This window comes from Elephas maximus, chromosome 19 (assembly GCF_024166365.1).
Source record: "Elephas maximus indicus isolate mEleMax1 chromosome 19, mEleMax1 primary haplotype, whole genome shotgun sequence".
In the NCBI taxonomy this organism is placed as follows: Eukaryota; Metazoa; Chordata; class Mammalia; order Proboscidea; family Elephantidae; genus Elephas; species Elephas maximus.
Genome location: NC_064837.1, coordinates 30,116,975 through 30,133,972, shown reverse-complemented (window position 1 = coordinate 30,133,972; position 16,998 = coordinate 30,116,975). Strand labels below are relative to the sequence as shown.

Genomic DNA, 16,998 nt, shown 5'->3' with positions numbered 1-16,998 from the left:
CTGCAGAAACCTTTCCTGTACTTCAATCCTACATCTCCCTTTGTGACCCTCTAAAATACCACCTTTGGCATGAAGTCCTTTCTCCATCATTCCAACGGGAAACATCTGTCCTTCCTCTAAATTATGGAAATACTTTGGTTGTACTTAAGCTGTGGTACCTATTTCACCTTGTGGAACACTTTAAGACGGAGACATCTAACATAAAATTCAAGGTCCTTGAAAATCTATCCCCTGCCTACCTTTCAGCTTCATCTTCAGTCGCTCAGCAAACCCACCATGTGCTCAAGCCACACACAGCAGTTACTTTCCAGTTCTCTGCCTTAGCACGTTTTCCTCCTCCTGGAATGGAATGCCTTCCTCAACCCTTGCAATCTGGAGAACGGCTAAATTTAAAAACTTTACTCAGATGTCACCTCTGGGAAGAGGTCCCTTAGTCACTCTCTCCTCTGACTCCCATAGCACTTTTTCGATCACAACACATCATAAGCCAACTATTCACCCATTCACGTGTCCGCTTGCCCCTCCCACCAGCCCCATCACATTGAGTTCCCAAGGAACTGGCCTAAGAATGCACCCTGGTATATCGATTGAGGAGGCTCAATAAACGAGCGTTTAATTCAATCAGTGAGCGATCCTCACAGCACACAAAACCCTAAACTCTGAGATTACAAAAGCATCAGCCGATTTAATCTCCAACGTTGACAGCACACCTCAACTATCTCCAAGCTCTCATTCCCCCAGCCTCCACCTCACCACGCTCAACTTAGCGCCCTACGCAAGACAGCCGATGCTTACACGCACTAGGCCCTCAATAATAACAAGGTCTAAACTCCATCAACTTCAGGAAACACAAAGAGAAGCCGTCCTTGGGGGAAACGCAAATGAGGCCGGAGCTAGGACTCGAACCGAAGGCCCTCACAGAAGTGCGCCGCCCGCCGTCCGAACTCCTAAAGCTCCTACGTCTTAGAACCCCTCAGCAGCTTGCCCCCGCCGGAGGAAACTAATTGTGGCCGAGCTCTCCAGGTTTCCCCCCGGGGCGATACCTGGTTGCCGCGTTCCCACTCACCTCCGCCTCCATGCCGCGCCTGCGTCCCATAGCCCAGTGCGGCCCTCACCGGACAACCAATCCCCGGCGGCTAACGGGTCACGTGGGCAGCAGCCCTCGAGGCGGGGCTGGTGAGAGGAGCAGCCAATCGGAGGCCGAGGAGGACGTTATAGGCGGAGAGGGAGGGATCGCTGATGCTGCTTTCCTGTCTTTTCTTGGGGCCCGGAGCTCGTTTGTGAGAGCTGTTTCAGTTGCTTTCCTTCTCTGGGCTTTTTTTTTTTTTTTTTTTTCGTACATCTCTGCCCTCGGACTTCGAAGCGACTGTTACCCGGGGTGGTTTTGCGGGTGCTTTGTTTGCACAACTGTGGAAGGGCATCTGAGGCGGGGTCGCAGTATTAGGATGTACCCTAGGTTAGCAGGATGAATTATTGATTCAGACAGTGATCCCACAGTATTTATTGCTTTTATGCCGCGTTCCCGACTGAGGACTAGGGTTTGGGGTAGAGACACGGATGAGCATGGCCCGCTCTGTCCTAGGGAAAGAACCCTGAGTGACTCAAAAGGTTTGCCCTGTCTACTAATCTAAAAGGTTGGCAGTTCGAACCCACCCAGCAAAGCATTAGGAGAAATGCCTGGTGATTGCTTGCACAAAGATTGTTGTGTGCCATGAGTGGATTTCGACTCTTAGTGACCCTATAGGACAGGGTAGAATTGCCTCTATAGGGTTTCCTAAGCTGTAGCCTTTATGGGGGCAGACCTACAGAGCGGCTGCTGTGTTTGAACCACCAATCTTTTGATCAGCAGCCACCCAGGGCTTAACCGTTGTGCTGTCAAGGCTTCCATCCTCAAAGATCACAGCCAAGAAAAACCTATGGAGTAGTTTTTCTGAAACTCACGAGATCGATTTGAGTCGGAATCAACTCCACTGCAATGGGTTTGGTTTGATTTTTTGGTCCTAGTGCAATTTGCTGGCTGATCTAAAGCTTGGACACTTTCTAACCCTATTCAGAAGGAATTATTTTCTGCCTTGAATTTTTTGTTAAAACCATGTGTTTTACATAATGGAAGGCATTTTGATATCAGTGAAAGATTTTTTGAGGCAGTATAGATTTTGATACAAATAGTGGGACACATATGTCCCAAGTGAACTCTGGTGCTGGGATTTGTGGTATGAAGCCCGTTTTCTTCAGATTCACGCAGTTATAGAGATCCCCACCAGATGGCAGAAGGCGCTAAATGTGGGAAAGCAACTTCTCAGGAAATCCGAGGGACTGAAAATAGAGATGGGCGAGGGTTTATCCCATTACTCGTGAAAGGGCTAAATAAGCAAATAGTAGACACTGGTGTCACACGAAAAGTGCAGACGAGTGTCAAAAAAGGACGAAGGAGAGCAGGAAAGAGATCCTGGTAGAGGTGGCATTTGCTCTGGGTTTTTGAAGGATGGATGGAGTTTGAGAATGAGGCGATCCTATGAAAGAATCAAGAGTGAGATGGAGGCACCTGGGAGTCAAGGGATCAGTCTTACCCACTGAGACAGTTTGTATGTAGTGCACGTAAAGGTCGTGCAATAACTAGCTCTGCTTTTAAAATGAAATGTTTAGTGAATGAACATATCTTAAATTGCTACTGCTGGTTCTTAGCCAATTTTCAACAGCATAGCCAGATCACTTTCTAAGCTACTGTCTAAGCTACTGATTTCAAGTTGTTTTTCATCAGAGACATTTGCTGTAGAACCAAGATGTAGGGTCCTCCAGGGCTTGATACCCAGGGGACTTAACTAAAGAGCTTTGAAGAAGAGAAGCCCCCTCTGTTCATCTTCTACATTTTCCTCCCTTCCCCTGATTTAATTTGCAATAAAGAAGAACAAGAAGGAAACAACAGTCCAGTTTCTAGTACTCCTGCCCAAAGAACCGTTCTTCCTGTTGCTGGGTGGGAAAGGTGGGGAGGTACTTAGGTAGATTTCTGATTCTGAAGGCACTCAAGCAATCCAGAACCCCAAGCTTGAAAGGCAGTGGGAAGAGTAGGAGCCTTTGAATTTGACCTGGCTTTGAATCCCAGTTCTCTCACTCGTTGGCCATGTAATCGCAGTTTTCATGTAATATGTAAAGCTTCCAGTATGGTTCCTTGCACCTAGTCAGCAGATGTGCAGTAAATGGTGGTCATTTCTAGCCTTCTAAAAGTAAATAATATCAAAGGGATTTCAGTGTGAAAGTAAGGCCAAGAAACAGGATAGATGATAGAACTAAAAGTGAGACTGAAATCAGGAGTAAAATGAATTAAGCAGGGTAAAAACTGAAGCTTAGAGCAGGCCTTTGAAGTTTATGTTGCTGTGCTGATTATATATCATAGTATCCGTTCTACCTCCTGTCCTGGAAACTCAATTCAGCCAAACAAAGAACAATGCCAGCAAAGCAGAATTTTATAGGAACAGTAGCCTCAGCTGACAAAAAATCTTGGGATGTCCAGAAACCTAATTAAGAATGTCATCTCATCGTAAACAATTTGAAGCAGAAACACAGCGTTCCTCGCAGGTCTGATTTACAGGGAGAGAAGTGTATTAGTTTCCTGTGGCCGTTGTGGCAAATTACCACAAACCCGGTGGCTTAAAACAACAGAAATTTATTCCCTCACAGTTCTGGAGGCCAGAAGTTGAACACGAGTTTCACTGGGCCAAAATCAAAACATTAACAGAGCTGCACTCCTGCAGTTGTTCTAGGGGAGGGTCTCTTTCTCCCAGCTTCCGGCAACTGCTGGATTTAGGACTCGTCCAAATAATCAAGGATAATATGCTCATCACAAATCTTTAACTTAATCACATCTACAAAGACCCTTTTTCTTTACAAAATAACATCTACAGGTTCCAGGGATTAGGACCTGACATCTTTGAGTGGCCATTATTCAACCTATTACAAGAAGTTGAACCCAGTTTAGCCAGCATCCCCAAAAGAGATAACTGACTGTCATCTGTTTATTTTTCCACCTAAATGTTTTTCATTATAGAAACAATTCATGTTATTGTAGAGCATTTAGAAAGTACAGAAAATTTAAAAAAAAAGAGGAAAAGAAATTAAATGAAAACTCATCTGTAATCTTCCCACCAAGGTATCACCAGCACCTCATCTGTGAGCATTTTTCTAGCTTGGATCTTATGTTTAACAAGGAAGAAGAGCTGGGAAAAGAGAATAAAAGTAAATAGGATATAACAAGCAATTTGAAATGTAATAAAATAAGTTAATTTTTCTCACAAAGTACGTGCACAGGATAAAACCAAAAAAAAAAAAAAAACTGCTGTTGAGTCAATTCTGACTCATAGAGACCCTATAGGGCAGCGTAGAACTGCCCCATAGGGTTTTCAAGGAGCAGTTGGTAGATTCGAACTGCCAACCTTTTGGTTAGCAGCTGAGCTCTTAACTACTGTGCCACCAGGGCTCCCTAATATAAAATGATGTAGAGCTTTTACAAATGAAATTAAGCAGGACAAGAGATGCATGTATGGGTATGTGGAAATGACTTTCAATCCATTTGAGATGGTAAGTTTAGCTTTGGCTTCTGACTTGACAACCCTAGAATTTTCCCGTTACTACCTCATTTACTCCCTGAGCTCAGGCCCTGGCCTGCTAATGTGTCCACTCATAGGCTCTTTGAGTCCTTATCAGCCTTCCTCAGTGGGTCAATGTCACGGAGATTTGAAGAGTCTGGCAGAGTTTCTGCTCCTCCCAGGCTGATATCAAAGGGCAACAGGGACTGTGACAGAAGGCAAACATTCAGACCAAAGCCAGATGTGGAGCTGAAACAGCAAGAGGAAAAGCTCGAGCATCAGGTAAAATTTAAAAAAAAAAAAAAATTTAAATCTCACTTGTCTTACGTGCATTTTATGTCTAAGGGCATGAAAGGCCTAGTAAAATATCAGCTAAGGAGAAATTTGTAAAAGAGAATAAGTGAGAAATTCTGGAAAGTTTAAAAAGAACATTCATGTGGGGCTAGAATCTCAGAAAACTTTGTATTTATTGTCGTTGTTACCAGCATCCAGGTAACACCAAGAAGACTTGGGAGTCAGGAGACTAAAGGGTGTGCTAGCGCAAAAGCAATTTCTTCTGTGGGTCCCAGCAGGTCGAAGCTATAGTGAGACAAGTTACAGCTCAAAATAAGGAACTCTTTTCTAACAGAGCTGTTGGAAAATAGAAGGCACTGCTTTTGAAAGATAGCGAGTTACTTGTTACTGGAGGTGTTCAGGCAGTTGCTGGATGGCAATTTATTGGGAGTTAGGAATATTACAGAGGGATTTATAAATCAGACAGATGGTTGGCTTGGCAGATCTTTAAAGTCCCTTTCAACTCTCTGTGATTCTATGATATGAAATGAATGTTACCAAAAATTTCTTCAAGAGGCCATAAACTACTATATTTACATGGACCTATAGGAGATTTTATAGGAGATGCTCACATACTAAAAAACCATTTCTCAGGTTGATTCTGGTTTGCCTGGAGGAAGTGAGAAGGCAACCAAAGCAACCTACTGTCAGAGGAGGGTACATGTCCTACTAGATGTCTGCTTGTTCCCTCTTGGTGGGTATAAACAACACCCACATGGCCCCTGAGAAGAAATGGGTTCTCTTCCCCTAGAGGTGGAATTTTGGTTTAGTAAACATTTTGTTTTGCAGTTAATAGGCGGTCAAGGGGGTCTTTTCTGAAATATTTGCTTCAGAACCCTAATTTCAATTCAGATTGCTATTCCCTGGTCTGTGAAACAAAAAGAAGAAGAGAAAAGGAGGGCTGAGCACAGTTTAATGACCACATTCCAAAGTCTCATGTTCTTTTCCAAGTCTTAAGAGTTCTCTCAGTACAGTCCAGAGCTTATTAGGAGGGAAGGAAAATACTGCTGCGCCTGCACATCGCACTATAAATGAAGAATGTGCTTCTAAAACTTAGAAGAGTGTTTGAAGTGCTAAACAGGCTAAAGCCTTCTAAACGTATGCAATAGCACATAAAGAATGCCAAATTTTGATTTGTTTTTATAGCAAAATCTTCTATGTCACACATACTCCAAAGCTGCACTCCCTTAATTCTCTGCTTTCTCCCTTTCTTTTCCCCTTGAGTTATAAAAAGCAGCATCTTCTGACTTCTACTTCTGCATATTCACTGTGGTCCCTGTGCTAACCCACGCCCTTTATATCTGGGCTCAATGTTGGTACTTTCTAATTCTAAATGGGAAAAGACTGATATTTTCAGCAATATGATTTTCCCATCATGAGAATATATTAAGCAATCACCTCTATCTATGCATGTTCGTGGTAGGAAGGTGAAGGATATTGGCAAAGTTGTTAGAAAACAGTAATGTCTAAGATAATTTTTCAAGGCTAAAATGTATCTCCAGTAATTTATAACTCTGAAGAAAGTATTATACTGCAATCTCTGGAATACTTGTCAATGTGGAAACAACATTTCTGTCCTAATTTTTTTTTTTAATAGGAACCCCTTTCTACTGTTATTTGGAGCACAAAGAGACTGCTGAAATGGAGAGTCTTATGACTGATATTGGCACGCCCTACCCTGAGAGAGTTGTAGAGGTGGGCAGGGTGACTTTTGGAGAAGAGAACAGGAAGACGATGACCAACACCTATTTGAAAAGAACAGAGAACTCTAAAATCATCCGAGCTATCTGTGCACTGTTAAATTCTGGAGGGGGCATCATCAAAGCGGAGATTGATGATAAGGCATACAGTTACCGATGCCACGGGCTAGGGCAAGATCTGGAAACTTCTTTTCAAAAGCTTCTTCCTTCAGGGTCACACAAGTATCTTGACTACATGCAGCAGCAACACAATCTCCTGATTTTTGTGAAGTCGTGGAACCCAGGGGTTTTCAGCCTCCCCCTAAGGATTTGCAGCCTGCGTTCCAATTTGTATCAGAGAGATGTGACTTCTCTTATCAACCTGAGTGCCAGAAGTGCCCTGGAGCTTCTCAGAGAGAAGCAGTCTAGAGCCCAAAGAGGAAGACTGAGGGTGAAGGAGTTGCATTCTCAGAAAGCTCTTGACAGATACATTCAGGAAGAGGAAGATATGAAAGCATCTGCTTCAGAACTTTTAAAAAAGGACAAACTCGTGTTTAAAGAGAAACTCGACTTTACTGAGTCAACCCATGTTGAGTTAAAAAGGTTCACCACCAAAAAGATTGTGCCTCGTGTGAAAGAAATGCTGCCTCGTTATGTTTCTGCATTTGCCAACACTCAAGGGGGGTACCTAATTATTGGGGTGGATAATAAGAGCAAAGAAGTATTTGGATGTACGAAAGAGAAAGTAAACCCTGATTTATTGAAAGAAGAAATAGAAAACTGCATAGAAAAATTGCCCACATTCCACTTCTGCTGTGAGAAGCCAAAGGTGAATTTCACTACCAAAATCTTGAACGTGTACCAAAAAGATGTCCTGTATGGTTATGTCTGTGTCGTTCAAGTGGAACCCTTCTGTTGTGTAGTGTTTGCAGAAGCCCCAGATTCCTGGATCGTGAGGAACAATTCTGTCACGAGGCTGATGGCTGAGCACTGGGTGGCCCTGATGCTGGATATTCAGTCAGGTAAAGTGGGTGCAAGGTCTCTGACCAGTGGGCAGGAAGGAACTTGCCCCTTCTCTGCCTTTGGTGGGTATTTGGCAGATATTTTAGTTAAAAAATAGGAAGCTGCTTTTGCATACAAATATTCTCCCATTCCAAAAAAATAAATAAACCCAGTGCCGTCGAGTCGATTCCAACTCATAGTTGACCCTATAGGACAGAGTAGAACTGCCCCACAGAGTTTCCAAGGAGCACCTGGCGGATTCAAACTGCTGACCCTTTGGTTAGCAACCGTAGCACTTAACCACTATGCCACCAGGGTTTCCGTTCTCTCATTACAGGGTTCTTTTTCTAATGTCTTTATGTTCCAGTGACTCAGAATCTGAGCTCTTTGAGGTCAAGAAACGCTTGGATTTCAGTCCATTTTGGGAAGGTTATAGTATCCCATCAGCCATAAATTAGTGAAAATTCCTTTTTCCAGCAAAGGCTTGTTTAAAAAAATTTTGCAGGTTGGTATTCCTGGTCAAAAAATTTCATGAATAGTTGCACCCTAAAGAAAATATTTCAGAGAAATTTTGTTTAAGAATGACTCTTCACTAATTCTTTCAGAGGAAACATTGTTGTCAAATTTGAATTTTTTCAGTAACATTTTATTAAGTGTTTTAGGTGCTAATTCCATTAACCACTGGGTTTAGGGCACCACGAGGTGGGGGAAAATAATGCAAAAAGGAGATGCTGAGGCTGGAGATGGCAGTTGGGCATGGGGACACCTAGTGTTTTCACTTCCCTTGCTGTTTTGCTTGAAATCAGCCCTGGTGATTCCAAATCAATCCATAAAGGGTTTATAGGCGGAACTAAGCTTATAAACTTAGTGCCTTCATAGTCATTGTTCCAAATTTGATAAACAGAAGCTTGGATCAACACTTGAGTGATCAGAGAATTTTATTGGCTCATTCTTCCTCTTGTCCTAAATTTGTTTGAATTTGCTTCTTTTTCTGTGTCTCTCTCATTCTCTCTCTCTCTCACACACACACACATTGGAGATCCTGCCACTTTCTAGCCCATCTAAACTGTTGAACGAGGACTTAACTACGTTATTGTTGTCGGTTGCCAACGAGTTGATTTTAACTCATGGCAACCCCATGTGTGTAGAGTGGAACTGTGCTCCATAGGGCTTCCAAGGCTATAACCTTTGGAAGAAGCCGTGGTGGCACAGTGGTTAAAGCAATTGCCTGCTAACCAAAGTCGGGGGTTCAAAACCACCAGCGGCACCAAGGGAGAAAGATGTGACAGTTTGCTTCTGTAGAGATGTACAGCCTTTGTAACCCTGTGGGGTTATTATGAGTTAGAATTGACTTGAGGGCCGTGGATTTGGGTTTGGGTTGACCTTTTGGAAGTAGATCATCAGGCCTGTGGATGTGTTCAAATCACCAATCTTTCAGCTAGTAGTCAAGTGCTTAACCATTTGTGCTAGACAGGGACTCCTTAAACAACTATATATCTGTATATCTACCTACTGTTGCTAACCTTTGCTGACCCTGCTAGATGGCTTTTCCTCTTAGAGATGAATTGGAATCAGAATATTAGAGTTGGAAGGAGACTTAGGGATCATCAACTCACTGTTGCACGTGAGAGAAGTGGAATGAGTTGCCCAAGAGAAGTCACACAGTGAGTTAGAAGATGTAAACTTTTGAGGAGTTCTCAGACTTTCTTTCCTGACGTAAGTGAACCGTTTGAGGCATAGTAAGTGTGAGGGGAGCTCAGGCAAGATGCATACCCCATGTTTCCCGTAGAAGAGCAAGGAAGGAGTTCTTTATTTATTTTTTTGTCTGAAACAACTTTCCATGTATTTGTTTAGCTCCTTCCAGTCTGGCCATAGATCACAGCTCTCATCCAATTTCACCAACTTCATCTGCAGTAAGAACCCCAGTATATCCCAGAAAAGTCCTGGAATTTAAGGGGACACTGCAACGGCATTTCTTTCCAGGTATTACCTCTTGATTTCAGCTGAGGGGAATATTTGTTTTCTAAAATTAAGTGGGAAGGAATTGGTAGCAATTAGACCAAGTCTTTCTCCTCAGTTAAGGTCAAATGTAGGACTTAGTAGACATAATGGTCCTGAAATAATGTTTTCAACCCCATACTTTCTACTCCTCACTACTGTGTGCTTTTGGGCTTCCAGTTAGTTGTATAGTATTTAGCTTTTGTTCTCCAAATTTGAAAATGCTGGAAATTCCTTAGGTCTTAAAAAATAGAAATTCCAGTTCAAAAGGAGCCGTGGAGTCATCTGAACTTCTAAAGCAGGGTTCCCCAACCTCGGCCCTATTGACGTTGGGGCCAGATAATTTTTGCTGTAGCAGGATGCTCTGTATACTGTAGGATATTTCACAACATCCCTGGCTCTACCCACTAGATGCTGTTAGCATCCCTCTAGTTGTGACAACCAGATATGTCTCTAGACACTGCCAAATGTCCCCTGGGGGATAAAACTGCTGCTGGTGGTTATTAATCACTGTTCTAAAGGAAAAATCTTAGTTCCTCAAAAGTATCAGCTTCACAAAAAGACCCTCTACAGGAAGGAGTACCTTCCCATTGGAAGCAGGCCACCTGGGGTTGAGGAGAGGATTCCAGGAGGCAGTTGCGTGAGGACTGTTCCCTGACAGCCTTCCTGTGTGCTAGAGCTACCAGAAACAAAAACTTCTAATCTCAGGCCTGGGCTCTAAAGAGGGGGTGGCCTCTCTATGTGGGTAAGGAAACCCATAGTTTCATGGCTAGAACCATTTCTTCCCTGTGATATTGCACCAGAAATACTTACAACACACTTCTGTGCATTTTTCCTCATTTATTTTTATTCTTCTAATTTTCAGTGACACAGGAGGAGTTGCAATTTAAACCAGAGTCCCTCTGCAAGAAGTTATTCTCAGACCATAAAGGACTGGAGGACTTAATGAAGGCACAGATATATCCTTGTTCTCAGGGAATTGTAATATTTTCTAGAAGCTGGGCAGGTGATGTTGGCTTAAGGGAAGAGCGGAATGTCCTGTGTGATGCTCTCTTAATAGCAGTTAACAGCCCCCTGGTCCTCTATACAATCTTATTAGACACCAGGTGGATTGGAGGACTTGAATATGCCCAAAACACGGCTTATCAGTTAAAGCAGAAACTGGAAACTGTTGGTGGTTACACGGGGAAAGTGTGTGTCATCCCGAGGCTGATGCACCTGCCCACCACACTGTATTTGCCTGATGAAACCCCTGTGCACTACCCGCAGTCTTACAGGCTTGCGAATAAGGATGAAATGGAAGACTTGTTGCAGGCCCTTGTGGTGGTCTCATTGTGCTCTAGATCTCTTCTGAGTGACCAGCTGGGCTGCGAATTTTTCAACTTGCTTATAGAGGAGCAGTGCGAGCTGCTTTCAGAGAGCCTTCAGGAGACACGGGAACTCTTCATCCACTGCTTTCCAGGAACCAGGAAAACAGCCCTCGCCATAAAGATCATGGAGAAAATTAAGAACTTGTTCCACTGCAAACCAAAAGAGATCCTCTATGTTTGTGAAAATGACTCCTTAAAGGATTTTGTGATGTAAGAGTTTCACCAAGGAAACGTAATCAATGTATTTAGTCAATCTTTTCAACAGCGTCGCAAAAGCGATTTGTGTTTTAGTTTAAGATTTTGCAGTGTCTTAGCTGAATAAGTGCAAGAGCCTAAACTATATGCATATTTACAAATGATCAGGCAGTTGAAATAGAGGCAGGTTTTTTTTTTTTTTTTAATAATCTACCATGTTCAGGCTTAAACATCTCTATAAATATGTATATATGTATATTTACATATATATATACACACCCACACACCCCAAGTGTGCATATATGCATAACTTTAAATTTCTAGAACTGGAAATGTTTTTTTTCTTTTCACTATCTATGACCTTATAATTAAAAAAAGTAGAAATGAAGCTATCTTGCTTAAATATACCTTTTTCTTGATACTTAATGCTTTAAAGTCATAGGGTATTTCAGTTAATTAGACATTATATTTACCAGGAAATTGTATGAAATACCATTTGATTTTGTTTATCAAATATTTTCATTTGTTTGATTTGTTCTGAATCAGTACTTTTAGAAAATGTGTAAATTTGCTTCTGATTTAAGCCTTTAGCTTTCAACTTAGCAGAAAAAAAATTAGTTGTGATACAACTCAGCAAATGAAGGTAAATTCATTTTGATTTTGTTTGGTTTACTTATTTATTGAACAAATCATTTTTGAGCACCTTTTATATGCTAGGCACTCTGCTAGACTTAATCTCAGGCCTGGGCCCTTAAGAGGAGGGTGACCTCTTTATGTGGGCAAGGAAACCTATAGTTTCATGGCTAGGGGAAAAGTACATTGAAGGCCTTGCCATCAAGTCCAATAAGGGAGATAAAGAAAAAATAATCAATGAGAGCGTGGTATAATTAATATAATAATGAAAATATATTCATCTTAACTCAGGCTAGAGGCTGGCTGGCTCACATACCCCAGTGGAGACCCTTGGGCCCATTCTTAAGAAGTCAGTAGGAGAAGTGAGTAAAATAGGGCAGGTTTTCTAGGAAAAGGGCACATCAAATGCAAAAGCACAGAGAACAGGAGAAAAACAGAGTGGTAGGTCTGACTGGAGCAGAGACAGAGTATGGATATGTGGCAGGTGATGATGTTGGAGAGGAGGCAGATGCCAGATTACGAAGGATATTGTAAGCTGTGTCAAGAACTGTGTTCTTTATTATGCTTTATAGTTAAGATTAAGACTATTCCAGTCAAAAGGATAATTCAGTTCAACAAATACCTACTGAACCTGTAATGTGAGGAAGATACAGAGAAGACTTAGAATTAGTACTTTTATTTAGGAAGCTCACATGGTCCATACTGGAGGAGAACATGAGTAATTACAATTCAAGGCCCGGGAAATTATAGTTCCCAGGAACTGCTTATGTAAAAGGAGTCCTGGTGGTGCGGTGGTTAAGTACTCGGCTGTTAAAATTAGAGTATCTGTAGGATTGAGAGATTTTAGTTGGATCCAAATTAGACGAGACAACAAACAACCAAGTTAAAAAAATGCACACACACACGCTAAAAAAGAAAGGAAAACTGAGCTAAGTAAATGCGGTAGCTCCAGAGAGGCAGAGACTGTTAGATTTGCTACCCCTTCTTGACATGTCGTGGAACTCAGCAACCTCTTGATGTTTTCCTCACCAAAATCTAAAGAGGCTTTCTATGAGAGTGCATTTCTGCTTTTGTACTACGAGTTAAGTGGGGAAATAGGATTTGGCTAAGAGGAATTTATGTTAGTTTTTTGTACTTAAAAATTATGATATGCTTCTAGGTGACTATTTTGCAGCACTAAAAAGGACAGAGAGCAAAGAAATGGTAGTAAGGAGTATAAATTACTTCGGAGACTTCCTTTAAATATAAGGAGCTAGTCTTCAAGGATGGTCAAGCAGCAGAAAGGAGTTCTTAATTGAAAAGATAAAATCTCCTGGCTAAGTTCATTTAAAAAGATTTGCGCGCAGATTTAACTAGATAACCACAAAGAGTAGGGTTTAAAATTTACAGATTTCATCTGTTGGGTAATTTGTAAATAGAGCAGTTTTGCAGTATTCAGCACCTTACTGAATCACTTAATGAATCAGCCTCCAAATGAGAACTAGCTTCTGATTCCAATTCAGACAATAATGACTGCATGGTGTTGCCTTTGATTATATACCTGAAACCCTATTCTCTCTTTCATCCTTATAGCCAACAAACCACCTGCCAAGCGGTGACACGGAAAACCTTCATGCAAGGAGAGTTCCTAAAGATTAAACACATAGTGATGGATGAAACTGAGAATTTCTGTGGTAAATACGGTGATTGGTACATGAAGGCTAAGAACATCACCCATCCAAAGGTGAGGGGAGCTGGAAGTGGAAACCTTCACCATGGAATTCTCTGGATTTTTCTGGACCCTTTCCAAGTCTATAATGTGGATGTCAGTGGCCTTCCCCCTCCATCAGCTCAGTTTCCTCGAAAAACAATCACCAAGGGGATCCATTGTGCTCTGGAGATAGCACAGTTCATGAAAGAAGAAATGAAGAGGGTCAAAGAAAATATTCCCTTCAACATGTCTATAGATTCATTGGCATTGTTTAGGGAAGATGCCTACGAGGAAATAATGTGTGCCCAGACTCTTCCAGGGACGTGTGAGACAGAAACTAATGTGACAAAAGAACAAATAGCAAGCCATGTGGCAGAAAGATGTCATAACCTGTTCCAACGTGGCTATCTGCCCAAAGATATAGCAATTTTGTGCAAGAGATGGGAGGATAGAGGATGCTATGAACCTGTACTACTAAAAGCAATGGAATTAATTGAGACCCATGGAGCAACAGAAGTTGTGTTTAGCCAGGCTGCTGGTGTTGGGGGAAGTCACATTGTTCTAGACAGTATTCAGCACTTTTCAGGCCTGGAGAGGAATATTGTATTTGGGATTAGTCCAGAGTGTGCCCTGTCAGAGAAATTTCACAAACTCTGCTTTGCCTCCAGAGCTATTAAACACCTCTACCTGTTTTATGAAAAGAGGGCAGCCTCCTGAAAATCATTAAAAATGACACAAGAAGCCAGAAAGAGCTGAGTCCTTTCTCTGAGGCAGCTGACAGTACTCTTTTTCATATATTACAAGTGAGGAAATGGAAGCATAGTCAGTATGGCCTGGAGCCACAGAAATGTCTCTCGGGACTGAACTTTCTACTCTATCTGCAGTGCCACTATTCTTTTTCTAGTTCACTTCACCTCTTCCCTGTACAATTACAACAGACTTATAATTGGCTCTCTACCACCAGTTTCCTTAAATCCAAGCCAGCCTTCATCCTGTCACCAGACAGTTTCCACTAAAATGGAGAAGCTGCTTTTACAAGTCCCCCTGCTCATGTATCTTCAGTGAGTCCCTGCTACTTTCAAGCCAAACCAATCTTCAAGGCTTTCCATGATCTGTCCCAACTTACTCCTAGCTGCATCCTTTATTATGCTTCCATTTCCAAATGTCTCTAATGTACTCTGGATTTACTGTCCGATTTTTGATGTGAGGGCAGGGTGCCCTACAGGCTACTCACTTAGACTGGGTGTCTCAAGGGAAGCACCTTGGTTGGCAACTCATACTGGCTATGGATCACCAGCTGTACAGGCCCAGAACTTGATTTCTTCTTTATATAAAGTCTGGATCAGTCTCTCAAGGTGCACTGGTGGCACTGTGGTTAAGGTGATCGACTGCTAACCGAAAGGTCAGGGGTTCGAAACTACCAGTGGCTCAGCGGGAGAAAGATGCGGCAGTCTGCTTCCGTAGAGATTTATAGCCTTAGAAACACTATGGGGTCATTGGGGTCACTATAGTTTGGAATCGACTCAGTCTCTTGGGGATGGCTTTATGCTAACCAAGCTTACTAAAGACCAATGCATAAATGAAAATGTCACTTTATTTACAGTGAAGATTGTAGTAACAAATGGGTCAGATGCTTTTGCCAATCAGCACATCCAACAGTAACATAGGAAGCCAAATTATATGAACATAGCTTTGCAGCAGAGTGCTGGTAATCAGATTCAAATGTATGAAGTATTTAGCTATGTTAAACTACTGCAATCATCTCTAAAATATGGACATTCCCACCACAAGAATTACATCAGGTTTACGAGCTAAGGTAAATTTAGAATGCTAAGGCTAATCAGATTATTCCATATTCCCTGCCTTGTGAAAATTCTTTCTCCTAGTTTCCAAAGCTTCCAGGTTGACCACCAAACTTCCCTTCACTCCACCCCAACATATACATATATACATATACATTGCTGTCTACATATGTTAGTACATTCACCTAGGCGAGAAACTGCTTATACTCTGCTGATGGCCTGGAAGATGTTCTGTCTGTGAAGAACCTTTGCACATCTCTGATCTCTTTCATTATAATCTGATGATCATTTTATAATCCAACTCTCAAGAGTTTATAGGGAGCCTGGGTGGATGCCATCATCCCTGGATCCTTGCCTTTGCCTGTGCCTGTTTCACTTTCTCAGTCTTTAAACCCATTTCTGTTCCCACCACCTGTTGAAATCCTTATTCACCAACCAAGTCCCTGTTTAGATCCCCACCTCCTCAATTAAACTTTCATCAAGCCCCTAAGTTAAACCTGGCCTCTCCTTTTTAAGCTATTCTATGGCTTCTTCTTCTTTCCATATTAACAATAGCATCAAACCCTTATGAACTGTGCCAGAGAAAGAATGGTTGCCATAGCAGAATCTATGTAACACCCTTTTTTCCTGTCCTCTTTCTAGTATATGTGAAATATGTAGAAATAAAATCAAAATTCCCTGTCTCTAGTCAGCTCCCAAAATGGCTGAGCCAGTCCTATGTTCTTTAGTACAATCTTGCTTTTCTGTTTATAAAAATTTTAAATTTGCTTTGGAAATACGTCTCTTTCCAGATTGTTTTTAACTTCTAGAAAAGGTTAGGATAGCTTGATTGATTCCAAGGAGGCCCAAATTCAGGAGAAAGCATGGAAATATTCTTTTGGCCATAATTTCAGATGGGGGAGCAGGTGAGGCTTGGACACACCTTCTTAGCTGCCTTTCTGAACTGCTCAGGCCCACCCAGAGGGGCCAGTCTGAACCCAGTGGCTGGCTTTCCTGGACATGGAACAAGACAACCCCTCCCTTGGTCCCTGCTGTGCTGATTACTTGGTGTTTCCTTTGAGGCATTAGGGTACTTTTGGGTGGGAACAAATAATTAAGTAAGTAATTTTTGGTGAATCAAAAGATAGCAATGCATTAACATTATTTGGATATAGGGAGGTGTGTGCATTCTATAAAAAAATTTAAAGAGTCAAAACGGAGGAGGTTGGGAGTATGGAGAAGAGTGAACAAGGAACTGCTATATTTTAATGATAAGCCTTAGTGCTATTTGATTTTTTAAACTATATGCATGTATTATATAATTTTTGGTAGACTAATTTATTTTAAAAAGAATTGTTTTAAATATTGAATTTGAGAGTCTTTGTCTGTTCTTAGCCTAGTCGAACAGCTCAGTCAGAGTTCAAGTAGAAGGCCTACCCCAGTGGTTCTCAACCCTGGCTGGACATTATAATCACCTGAGGAGCTTCAAAAAATATCAGTGATCAGGCCTGACACCAGACCAATTAAATTAGCATCTCTGGGTATGGGGCTTGGACCGGTATTCATTAAAAGCTGTCCAGATTGTTCTGATATGCTACTAGGATTTGGAACCATTGAACCCTTCTCCTGGTCTATGCTCTCTGTCCCTAAAACAGATGTGAACAAACTTCTCTCCCAATTAAGCTGTGAGCTCCTTGAGGGTAAATATGATTTACACATCTTTATTGTCCCCAA

The 16,998-nt window shown here is 41.8% G+C and overlaps 1 protein-coding gene across 1 annotated transcript; it reads left to right on the top strand.

The window, feature by feature from the left end:
- The first annotated feature begins 6,557 nt into the window (after positions 1 to 6,557).
- SLFN14 (schlafen family member 14) lies at positions 6,558 to 14,200 on the top strand. Its single transcript, XM_049861332.1, has 4 exons — positions 6,558 to 7,617; positions 9,452 to 9,580; positions 10,461 to 11,175; positions 13,366 to 14,200. Exons 1-4 carry the CDS (start codon positions 6,558 to 6,560, stop codon positions 14,198 to 14,200), a joined length of 2,739 nt encoding a protein of 912 aa, XP_049717289.1.
- Positions 14,201 to 16,998: the final 2,798 nt, after the last annotated feature.